Source organism: Triturus cristatus, chromosome 2_1 (assembly GCF_964204655.1).
Source record: "Triturus cristatus chromosome 2_1, aTriCri1.1, whole genome shotgun sequence".
Lineage (NCBI taxonomy): Eukaryota > Metazoa > Chordata > Amphibia > Caudata > Salamandridae > Triturus > Triturus cristatus.
In genome coordinates this window covers 500,729,474-500,742,848 of record NC_140581.1, presented here as the reverse complement: position 1 = coordinate 500,742,848, position 13,375 = coordinate 500,729,474, and the positions used below count along the sequence as shown (strand labels likewise).

The window sequence follows — 13,375 nt, the reverse complement described above, 5'->3', positions numbered from 1 at the left end:
GCATAAGGGCAAGTTCCCCAATATAAACGCATTCTACATTTATCTCTTGACCTCTGATTGGACCGTCAAGAAGGCCCTGAAGCCAATGGCACAAAGGAGTAATGTAATATTGAATGCAAAGTTCACTATGTCATTAAGGTGTAATTCTGTATACAAGCTAGTAGTTTCAGGCCATCTTTCTCTGATACCCCACTTCTTGAACCCATGAATGTTTATCTAACCACCCCCAATCTGTCTGTCTTCAGTTTCCTTTTTACCTCCTCTCACCTTCTTCTAGTTCTAACCCCCTAACTAAATGTGCCACCCAGGAAAAATAGGCACATCTTCCCCCTAGTTCCAATTCTCCCCGCTTTTAACCTGCACTGCCGTTCTCCAACCAGGCTGTCCTGGCCAAGCTGTAACATGCTACCTAACACTCCTGCCCCAGCAACGTTATGATTACCACATGGTCAGTAGCCGAAGAACACACACACTGGCCCTGCCCATCACTTCAGGACCACTCACCCTCACATATATCAGCCCCCACCATTCACAAACCCTACCGGAGACTACAACCACTGACCTGAGCTCTGCTGACTACATCCTTGCCTGCTGGGCGCTGGCCGCTCAACCCTACCCCCCCACCCCAACATTTTACCACTGACCCTGGCACTCACCCATCTACACGCGACTTACTCCAGATGAAGGCTACTTTTGTTTCGTGTAAATGTAGATTGTACCTCACAATACCCTGATTTGAGTATCATTTCTCCTCCCACCTTTTATCAACCTTTAAGTTACCTACACTTAAATCAGTTGGTAAGCATGCTCTGCAGCGCTAGTCCTCGATACAGAGTTTCGAGGGAGATTATTCCATAGTAAATCACATAAAATTATATAAAACAAAAAATGCAGATAAGTTTGCAGTCCTACATTTTGATTACAGTGTTATGTTTCTTGAATGATATTTTACTCTTATAATAACAAAAAGAAAATGTACCCTAAGAGCTTTGACAACACATTTTTGGCAGAGCAACACTCCTGATAGGAAGTGGAACATTGGACTACTAGGTAAAGGCCATGATTGTACCTGCTTTTCTTGGTGATAAACGTTCTGTCCGCCTTGAAATGAAGTCTTTCCCCTGTACAAGATAAAGATAAAATGTACAATTACCAAACAAAAACCAGGTAAAATATGCGGTGATGCTCATTAGTGGCACAAATGTATATGTTGCTATTGAAAAGCTCTAGATTTATAAGGCTGTGGACAGAATTCATCTAAAGATGTCTATATCTGTCTGGCAAGAATGCCATATTCTACACAGATTTACCTTAATACTAATAGATTACACAGGTAAGTCACTGAAAAGCTATGAATAACTACAACTCTGTTTTTCACTACACAGGTTTGTAAGTGACAAAGAAGAGTACAAAGCTTGAGTTGTTTACAAGGTGGAATTCTTTCCCTTATTGAGAGGTATCTATAATTTAATGTCTAGCCCCTGCATGAGCACTCTCATTTTTCAAATCCATTGTTTGCGAACTGAAAATAATTGTATGGTCAGCATGCTTACCTATACAGCATTTATTGCGCTCCAGGCGAACTCTGTTTTTTATCTAATACTCTCATTGTTTACAATAATACATTATGTTCTCTGTATAATGCTGCCCCTTGTATAATCAGTCCATCACAATGAAATGATGATACCTTAATATATATGGTCTAATACCCCTTTAGTCTCCATTAGAGAAGTGTGATCCATTATCAGATGAGACCTTGTGGTCCTAGTGGTACATACAACAAGGTCAGTTCTTTTTAAACATTACCTCTAATACACTGTCAAGATGGCGCTGATATTTGCTCATCCAAATTAATGCATCGGATGTCTAGCAATGCACAGCTACGTTGTACTATATCATCTCAGTAGGACCAACCCTCAATATTTAGCAACTTGTAGGTACGCTACACCTGTACCTTACATGAACTTTGAATGCATAGTTTTTTACTAACTATTTTTATGTATTCTCTGCTCTAAATTACACGGTTTAGATGGCGCAATTATTCGCTCCCTCAACCAAATGCACCAGATGCTCACCGACGTCTAGCTACGACGTGTTAAACATGCGTGGTTTTCAGGCTCAATACGTAAAATCCTGCAACACGAAGGCATGCAAAACGTTTACCGTTCACGTCCCTTGACCGCACAGCAATTTTCCAGCACGGTGTTTTCCGGCATCGGTATAACATAGACGGAGGCTGCCACGAGTGCGAACGAGCTGTCCCCAAATACACGAACCTCATGGTTATCGGACAGCTTCAGGTAGGCTATCTATCGGTGTATAATACACATTTCCCCAGTAGTAGGACCTACCCATATAATAAATAGATTTCAGTAGATTAGGTAACCCATCGGATTACCGAGAAAATGAAGCGATTGAAACTCGTACATTGGATTGCATGATCAACATCCGTGATAATTGGAACATCGTGACCTCTTGATAGTTTGCCATTTGACTCATATCAGTCAGCTAATATACCCTTTACACTAACTGTAGTACCTAGAAATAGTCAAACACCGTAGCCTTTCCCTTGAAGATATAGGCCACCCCGACATAGCTCAGGACCGATTTTTGACTATATAGCGCCTAATATGCCACCTGTGACAGAATGTCTTATTCACTATCCTCCTAGGAATTCCGTCATTCTGAGTGAGTTTATACACCCATGTCCCCAAGCACTAACCGCCAACAGGGTGATTGTCTTTCCTTCCTTCTTCCTTTGCTCAATATATCTAGTAATGCACATGCCCTTGATTTGATCAAAATAATCACGGCTTTTCTGGGGGTCTCTTACATTTAGATCTAGCCCGCCAGTTATTGCCCTCAGCTCCGACCAAGAACGTATGATTACAACGTCACTGAGCCAGGTACCTTATTATAAGGCAAATATTATACTGACACAGACCTCTGTATCAGCTGGTCATAAATTGCATGATCAGAGTTGTGCATGCACATACATTATGATATGGAGATATACCATACTCTAAAACTACTTGGCATCCTCTCTATTACTAACATGCTTAATTCATTAGGTACACTTCTGCTTGCTATCCGGCTTCAGTATATTTGCCCTGTTTCTTTCAGCCTTCTTTATGTTCTGTGTATAGAAACACTCTAGATTCTTTCTACTCTATAGTTTCTATAATCACTGTTTTCTGTGGCGTTGCAAACACTGTAAATATGTATATTGTCATTTTAATGTAGATAATATTTAATGAGTAGGACTGCACACATGTAACCCCTTTGGACATATTTCAATGTTCTTGTATAATTAGGTTTTTTTCATTTTTATTATCCCTCCAGGAATTATGAATACATGGCTACCTGATGAAGGCACAACGCCGAAACGCACGTAGATTATATCTAGCCATGCAAGACATCTGTCTTTGAAATTAATATGTTTTTCTCTGTTTTATTATATCTAGTCATGCAAGACATCTGCTGCGGTCGGTAGTAAGAGTACCTTCAGGGCGGTGACGTGGGGAGAGGGAGGGGCAGGGTGGGGGGTAGTAAACTATGGATTACGGAGGTTTACAGGTAAGTTAACATATAAATTAATAAAACGAATCTTGTTGCGTGCACTGCATCCTCAAATGCGATGCAGTGCACGCAACGAAATTCGTTTTATTAATTTACATGTTAACTTACCTGTAAACCTCCGTAATCCATAGTTTACTGACCCCCACCCTGCCCCTCCCCACGTCACCGCCCTGCAGGTACTCCTACTACCGACCACGGCTGCAAGACATCTGTCTTTGAAATTAAAATGTTTTTCTTTATTTTGTTTTGTTTGACATCTATTGTAAATATATGTATATCTAATGCATCAATATGATTTTGTGTGTATAGATCATTGACTATACTGTTCAGAAACAGTTGTACCAATGGACAATTATCCTCATGAAGAGAACGATACAAAATATTTGATTCAATGTATAAATTAACCTTACTCTTTTTCTATTTAAACTTTTTAAAAATTGAATAATCAAAAATGAAGTTCTGAATCACATAAGTCCATGGGTATGTACATGTTTACTTAATTAGTCAGCCCACACTACATTAGGTTTCCTATATGTTTTTCTCATAGATGTTCTGTAGACCTTGATATAGGAAACGTCATTAGGGGTACCCCTTCTTTACTACATAGTGTTTTCTCCACAGCCTGTCTGTGTGGGGTTGTTTTTTTAAATATATTATATTGTATTTGAATAGATTTTTGTAATTGCTTGGTTTGTCACATATCTGCATCTTTCTCTCTCATCTTAATCCTGTATTTACCCTTATTTCTAATCACAAGGGTATAATATTCTTACTCCATTTATCTTTCCATACTTTGACTTCAGCTGACAGCACCGCTTTTTCCATGGCCATTTCACACTGAATCATAATATCCATTAGGGACGTTGCCCCTTGTGCTTGAACTTAAGCTCTTTCTCTCTTTTCTTTTAGCCCTCACAGAGTAGAATCAGAGGCTGGGGTTCTTCTTCAGCCCCCTATGTTTGAGCTTAAGCCCTTTCTTTCTTCTCTTCCAGCACTCATAGAGTAGAATTAGAGGCTGGGTTTTTTATCCCATTATGGATAAATTGCAAACGTTCGGTTTCACCGACGCAGATTTTGCCTCACTTTTGGGTGAATCATCGCGAGGTAGCAATATACTTAATTCTACCAATACTATAGGCAATGAAGACATTAACAAACTTACATCTCTTAAGAAAAAAGTTAAACGAATTGAACGACACAGACATTTTATGCTGAAATATCTTAAAGCAGGGGTAATCCCGCAGGGATTGTGAGTTACAAACATCCATGGTCTATTTGCAAAAATTCGCAAATTCTTAGAACGCTGGTCACTCATTGCTAACATGTGCTCCCGCGACCTAATGATCTTGATAGTAGAGACAGCCAAAGAATTGGCACAATCGCTGTTAGATGATATACAGGAGTTAGAGGCTAAGATTAAAAGAAGTCAGGCCATTGAAGAAGAGAAAAAGAAGCTAGAAGAGGTTAAAATTGAGATGGCCTCATACAATGAATACATACTAAAAAGGAAGACAGACAAATTTAAAAAAAATGTGAGGTACGCCAGCCAAGAAAAAACTTACCCATACCTGGCAGACCATTTTTACCAACAGGAACCTATACAGGAAGACACATATCAGCCCTCATTTAATAGATTTCCTAAAAAGGTCATTACCTTTTCTGATACATCAGATTCTGAAGGGGAAGTGTACAATCAGTACCAACCCCGTAATCCAGGACGAGACATGCCAGGCAACAATAGAGGAGATCGCTTGGCTTTTTCAGCCAGACGTGGAACACAGAAAAACAGATGGCGACCGAGATATCAACCGAGATACCGAGGGAATTACCAACAACCTCAGAATTATCAGCAAGGACAGAATTTTTACCAAGACGACCCTCAATTCCTGGTCACGAGACATGCCCAATATTGGCGCGAGTAAGCCAGATACCCATCTTCAATTTGAGTACCCAGACAACAGACTGCCATACTGAATCTCTTCTTACAAAAGGCCTCTCCTTTGTTCCACATACAAAAGCAAATAGATTTGAAATCTTTCAAGATCTATTATATTTTTTCCGAAAAATCAGATTGCATGTATTTTTCGAAGGCCAAATAAACCAGAGTCAACAGATACTGAACAGATCAGGTCTCTCACCTCCCTATACGTTTCTTCCCACTCTTGAACAAGTGGGACCTGAAATTATTATTTTTGAACATGTGGTGTTTAATAAACTTACAGCTGCCCTAAAATATATTCCTATGCCAACATATAATCTAACTCAGGACGAATACAAAGCCCTACACAACCTGATTCACAATAAAGAGATTACAGTTAAAGGCTGCGATAAGGGCGGGGGCATTGTTCTAATGGAAACTAATCAATATGTCACAAACATTGAATGAATGCTCTCCAACACAGAACACTACATTCCTATCCAATTGGACCCCACAAAGAGGGTCTCTAAACTAATTTTTGAGACAACAAGCAAAGCCCTAGATGAGAACCTAATCTGCGAAAAAGAATGGCAATATCTCAATGTCACCAAGCCCAGACTGGCATCCATATATGGGGTCCCCAAAATTCACAAACATATTACAAACCCCCCCTATAGACCCATAGTAACCACCATTGGGTCCGTTACTGAGACCCTCTCGAAATATGTAGATGCAATTCTGAGGCCCAACATCCCCAAAATTCAATCATATATACGGGACACCAGAGATATCATTAATAAAGTAGAACATCTTACATTCAATGACATGACACAAACTCTGGTTACAATGGACATAGAGGCCTTATATAGTAACATCCCACAGACGGGGGCCCTAGAATCTGTATTATGGTTCATTGAGTCTTTTAACATAGATTTCCCCAAAGTTTTCATTATGTCCTGCTTAACCATTGTTTTACAGGAAAACACTTTTGAATTCAATGGATCACTTTTTCAGCAGACTAATGGTGTCAGCATGAGGGCATCTTGTACCCCCACAGTAGCGAATATCTTCATGGCACACTATGAACATAAATTTGTCTACAATGAGGTAGCACCTTTCAGTGAGTCCATCACTAGCTGGTCCAGATATATAGATGACGTTTTTTTTTGTCTGGAATGGGACTACTGATGAACTCACAGAGTTTGTCTCTTGGTTAAACTTGTGTGATACGAATATCATCTTCACAGCAACTAGCAGTAACTGCTGTGTAGAATTTCTGGATATCACGATTAAAGTGAATGAACAGAAATTGATAGTCGATCTATATACAAAATCCACTGCACGCAATACATTGCTACATTTTACAAGTTATCATTCGAAGACACAAAAAACCACCATACCATTTGGCCAGTTCCTGCGATTACGCAGGAACTGCACGAATTTGGCTGATTATGATAACAGGGCCATTGAAATGAAGGCGAAGTTCATAATCAGCGGCTACCCAAGGAGATTAGTATGTGACTCCTACAAAAGAGCACAATACTATGACCGCCAACATCTGCTTACACCCAAGGACCGTAAACAGAACGATCGATTGGTGTTTATTACCCGCCACTCTACCATGAATGACAAAATGTGCCTAATCGTTAACTCTAATTGGCATATTCTGAATGCAACAAGGAACAGAACTGAACAAATACCTAAACCTATGTTTGCTTATCGTACGAACAAAAATCTAAAAGATCTTATTACACGTTCACGCATGACAAACACACTGAAAGAACCCACACAGACCACGCTGAGTGGAGCCACCATCTTAGTAGGGAACTACAAATGCATGTCATGTGTGGCTTGCCAATTTGCCTTAGAAACAAAAAAATACTCAGTAAATGGAATGAGTGGATACCTTCAAAGTTTGACTAATTGTAAAACGACAAACATAGTCTATCTAATCATGTGCCCCTGCAAAAAGACCTATGTGGGGGAAACCTCACGATCGATGGTAACACGCCTCACAGAACATAGGTCTGCTATCAGAACCAAGAAATTGCATGCCCCATTGGTCCAACACTATGTAGATGCAAACCACACCACTAAAGACATACAATGGCTTATCCTTGAGAAAATCCATACCAATGGCCCCACAGGTACAGAAATTCAAAAACGTAGGGAGGTCTTTTGGATTTTCACTTTGGACACATACAAAAGGGACCTCAATAGTGAAATTCCGTGGAGCCATGCAATAAGATTTAACCCTTTCGCTGCCAGGCCTTTTCCCCCTCCTGTGCCTGCGCTTCCCCCGTGGGTGGGTGTCATGACGAGATGGTCTCGTCATGGGCACAGCGCGACTGTGCTCCATGACGAGACCATCTCGTCATGGGCACAGAAGAGGTTAACAGCAACTAGCCAAACTGAGTCCATTATAAATCTAAGAGTAACATCATTATCTGCCCCGTGCTACTTACAGCGATTATTTTTCAAATCCATTGTTTGCAAACTGAAAATAATTGTATGGTCAGCATGCTAAACTATACAGCATTTATTGCGCTCCAGGCCCAGCAGAACTCTGTTTTTTATCTAATATTCTCATTGTTTACATTAATACATTACTTTCTCTGTATAATGTTGCCCCTTGTATAATCAGTCCATCACAATGAAATGATGATACCTTAATATATATGGTCTAATACCCCTTTATTCTCCATTAGAGAAGTTGGATTCATTATCAGATGAGACCTTGTGGTCCTAGTGGTACATACAACAAGGTCAGTTCTTTTTAAACATTACCTCTAATATACTGTCAAGATTGCGCTGATATTTGCTCTTCCAATTTAATGCATTGGATGTCTAGCAATGCCCAGCTACGTTGTACTATATCATCTCAGTAGGACCAGCCTTCAATATTTAGCAACTTGTAGGTACGCTACACCTGTACCTTTCATGAACTTTGAATGCACAGTTTTTTACTAACTATATTTATGTATGTTCTGCTCTAAATTACACAGTTAAGATGGCGCAATTATTTGCTCCCTGAACCAAATGCGCCGGATGCTCACCGACGTGTTGCTATGACGTGTTACACATGTGTGGTTTTCAGGCTCAATACGTAAAATCCAGCAACACGAAGGCACGCGAAACGTTTACCGTTCACGTCCCTTGACCGCACGGCATTTTTCCAGCACGGTGCTTTTCGGCATCGGTATGACATAGACGGAGGCTGCCGCGAGTGCGAACGAGCTGTCCCCAAATACACGAACATCATGGTTATCGGACAGCGTTTACCACACTATCGGGAATCCGCATGACGCCAGGCAACGTACACCTTCAGGTAGGCTATCTATCGGTGTATAATATACCGTTAACACTAACTGTAGTACCTAGAAATAGTCAAACACCGTAGCCTTTCCCTTGAAGATATAGGCCACCCCGACATAGCTCAGGACCGATTTTTGACTATATAGTGCCTAATATGCCACCTGTGACAGAATGTCTTATTCACTATCCTCCTAGGAACTCCGTCATTCTGAGTGAGTTTATAAACCCATGTCCCCAAGCACTAACCGCCAGCAGGGTGAGTGTCTTTTCTTTCTTCTTCCTTTGCTCAATATAACTAGTAATGCACATGCCCTTGATTTGATAAAAATAATCACACCTTTTCTGGGGGTCTCTTACATTTAGATCTAGCCCGCCAGTTATTGCCCTTAGCTCCGACCAAGAACGTATGATTACAACGTCACTGAGCCAGGTACCTTATTATAAGGCAAATATTATACTGACACAGACCATTGCAGCAGCTGGTCATAAATTGCATGATCAGAGTTGTGCATGCACATACATTATTATATGGAGATATACCATACTCTAAAACTACTTGGCATCCTCTCTATTACTAACATGCTTAATTCACTAGGTACACTTCTGCTTGCTATCCGGCTTCAGTATATTTGCCCTGTTTCTTTCAGCCTTCTTTATGTTCTGTGTATAGAAACACTCTAGATTCTTTCTACTCTATAGTTTCAATAATCACTGTTTTCTGTGACGTTACAACCACTGTAAATATGCATATTGTCATTTTAATGTAGATAATATTTAATGAGTAGGACTGAACACATGTAACCCCTTTGGACATATTTCAATGTTCTTGTATAATTCGTTTTTTTTCATTTTTATTATGTTTTGTTCGACATCTATTGTAAATATATGTATATCTAATGCATCAATATGATTTTGTGTTTATAGATCATTAACTATACTGTTCAGAAACAATTGTACCAATAGACAATTATGCTCATGGAGAGGATGATACAAAATCTTTGATCCAATGTATAAATTAACCTTACTCTTTTTCTATTTAAACTTTAAAAAAATTGAATAATAAAAAATGAACTTCTGAATCACATAAGTCCTTGGGTATGTACATGTTTATGTACACTCTACATTAAGTTTCCTATATGTTTTTCTCATAAAAGATTCATTTGACAGCCTTCATTAAAATTTCTCACCGACCGCGATCTACCTGTTGTGGGCCTTTCCGTTTTGGGCAATCTTGTGTTTGAATGAATATATATATATATATATATATATATATATATATATATATATATATATATACAACTCCTTGAACTCCTCGAACCTCCGCTACAAACACACAGAAGCAGCGGCGAACAGAGTAAACGGACCCCAATTGCTGGCAGGAAGATTTTATTTCTGCTCCTCTGCTCAGTGACGCGTTTCGAGCACAGCCGTGCCCTTGATCACACACAGGTAACAGTTTGCCAAAGCCATTTAAACATGCAGGGTGAGTTCACTCCCTGTGTCAGGTGATCATAGACACAAGAAAAAGACTATGCAAAGAAGACAGATTATGTTCATTTCATTTTACAATCGCCATAAATTGCTTAAATGCATCACGCAATTACTAGATGATGTATGCAATGTATCTGTAAAAAATACAAATAAAATTAAAACAGCATCATCGTTAAATATATATCACTTGGTTCACTTTGTGCAATTCAAAGTGAAAAAATAATGCAAATACATATATAAATATATTTATAACAACACTGGTAATGGATAAAAGAATGTAACACGGTATAAAAACTGTTAATAAATAGGATAAAAATATCACTAATAAAACAGAAAAAACAGTGCCACATAATCCAGTAATGAACCAGCGAAGGTTATACATAACAGCCTGAATGCTAGTGATAGATATGAATATGGCTTGAGTGTGGTTATTACATGTCTGAATGCATAGTATGAGGTAGAAATAAATATAAAGTGCCACCATTATGTGCGAAAGCATGACCTGATTTATCCTTTCCTTCAAAAAAAAAAAAATATATATATATATATATATATATATATATATATATATATATATATATATATATTTATATATATATATATATATATTTCACAAACTCCTGGCGGGAAAGACATAGCCGCACTCACAATGATGAAAGTCAAATGCATTTATTTACAGCGTGGGCAGTCCTGACGCGTTTCGGTCTTCATGACCTTTTTCAAAGGTAAGTCCCTGGCATATAGGTAAGGCACACCCTTAGTAACATGCTCATTTTATACTTTTTTGCCCTCTAGTGGACGCCCTGATGGGACTTTATTCTAAGCATGCTGGAACTTGTAGTGCGCTTACCTCACAGTCACACCCTCCAATGGGTAATGCCGTTTTGCTTAGTGTCATTTATTTGCTGTATTCATCATTGCTCCGTCGCATAACCAATTTTAAGGCTGCACAGAGTCCAAAACGAAGCCAGTCTTCGGCGGCAACCACTGTCCCTGATCGTTTTCACGAGCTGCAAACGGTGGTTCAATTCGGGACAGTCACGGCGCTCTTTGCTGGTGGTGCGTCACTTGCGGCGGAACCAAACCGCTGAACATTTCACAAACTCTCTCCTGGCGGGAAAGACATAGCCGCACTCACAATGATGAAAGTCAAATGCATTTATTTACAGCGTGGGCAGTCCTGACGCGTTTCGGTCTTCATGACCTTTTTCGAAGGTAAGCCCCGGCATATAGGTAAGGCACACCCTTAGTAACATGCTCATTTTATACTTTTTTGCCCTCTAGTGGACGCCCTGATGGGACTTTATTCTAAGCATGCTGGAACTTGTAGTGCGCTTACCCCACAGTCACACCCTCCAATGGGTAATGCCATTTTATTTAGTGTCATTTCTTTGCTGTATTCATCATTGCTCCGTCGCATAACCAATTTTAAGGCTGCACAGAGTCCAAACCGAAGCCAGTCTTCGGCGGCAACCACTGTCCCTGATCGTTTTCACGAGCTGCAAACGGTGGTTCAATTGGGACAGTCATGGCGCTCTTTGCTGGTGGTGCGTCACTTGCGGCAGAACCAAAACGCTAAACATATATATATATATATTTAGGGGTGTTATAGCTAGCTGGACATTTCACTCGAACAAAAGCATTGAAATTCCTCCGATATAGTTAGTTGTACTAACCACATCTCGCGCGCCCGCAATCCACTGCTGATGATGTCACATATTACATCATTCATGACATCTCAAATGACATCACTGATGACATCATCCAGTGAATGTGGTTTGGTTCATTATTTAAATATGTATTATATATATATATAACAATTTGCATTGAAGAATGAGCGGATATATAAAAATAAATATCTGGATGGAGGATTTAGTAGCAGTGTGATTGACTGTTTACTAATTAATTTATAGTGTCTCACTAAATATATTGGATAGTGACTAAACTGTGTGAATATCTGTATCACTTTATCAGTTGTTGTGTGAACTGCTGCACTAGTTGGTTACTAGCTACGTGAAAGTCTATACTATTTATTGATTAGTTAACTGAGTATTTGTATGGGAGAGTGAATGTGTGTGTGGTTTGGTGGGGGGTGTGTGACTGCCAAAAGATGTGTGAGTAGTTGATTCAGAAGGTATATGAAGTTAAAACTACATGTTATAACAGTTGTTTGGGTGAGTGAATATCTTTATGGGTGTGGCGATGAGCAAATATAAGTCTCAGTGGTACATGTCCAACAAACTAGAAAAATAAAAGCCAGTGTATGTGTCAGTTGTTGTATATAAATAAGTATACATAAGACTCAGTGATTGTATGAGTGACTGTATGGATAACTGTATACTTGTAATAGTGTTTTTATAACACACTAAGTATGAGTTATTATCTATATGAATAGATGAAGTGGTGTTTTTATAAGTGTATAGCTAAGTAAAAGTAAGTATGATCCATTGTTTGCATAAGTGAGTAGGATGACTTCATAAGTGATTAGGATGTGTGCTGGTGTGTAATGTCGATGTAGGTGTATAAGTATATTTGATAGTGTTCTATTGATCATTGACAGCATGTATGAGTGAATCTATAGGTAAGTGATTACATGTGTGGATAGATCTAGGAATCACTGAGTGGGTGTTTAGAAACTTGTATTGGTGTGTCAATGATTTTAAATCTGGCACTCTATTTTACAGTGAGTGATGAAAGGTTATACTAGTGTATGATGAGGTGTATCTGATTGTCACGTGGATGATGTCATCAGTGATGTCATCAGTGATGTCATTTGAGATGTCATCAGTGATGTCACTGACCATGTCATGAATGATGTGATATGTGACATCATCAGCAGTGGACAGCGGGCGCGCGATATGTAGTTAGAACAACTAACTATATCGGAGGAATTTCAATGGTTTTGTTCGAGTGAAATGCCCAGCTAGCTATAACACCCCTAAAACCTATTGTTTTTTCAGTGAATTTCTAAGGTTTTTTTAAATGCTAATTCCTAACTATATCAGGCCTGAAACCTATGGTTTTTTCAGTGAATTTCAAAGGTTTTGTAAATGACAATTTTTAATGTATTAA

General features: G+C 39.1%; 1 protein-coding gene across 4 annotated transcripts in view; it reads right to left on the bottom strand.

Moving 5' to 3' along the window:
- Positions 1 to 13,375, bottom strand: part of LOC146865549 (baculoviral IAP repeat-containing protein 1-like) — an 851,823-nt gene that overhangs the window by 665,958 nt on the left and 172,490 nt on the right. For all 4 annotated transcript variants that reach the window (XM_085632363.1, XM_085632364.1, XM_085632365.1 and 1 more), the window contains exon 5: positions 1,070 to 1,121. In XM_085632363.1, coding sequence (XP_085488489.1) covers positions 1,070 to 1,121 — 52 coding nt within the window. The remainder of the gene's footprint in view (positions 1 to 1,069; positions 1,122 to 13,375) is intronic.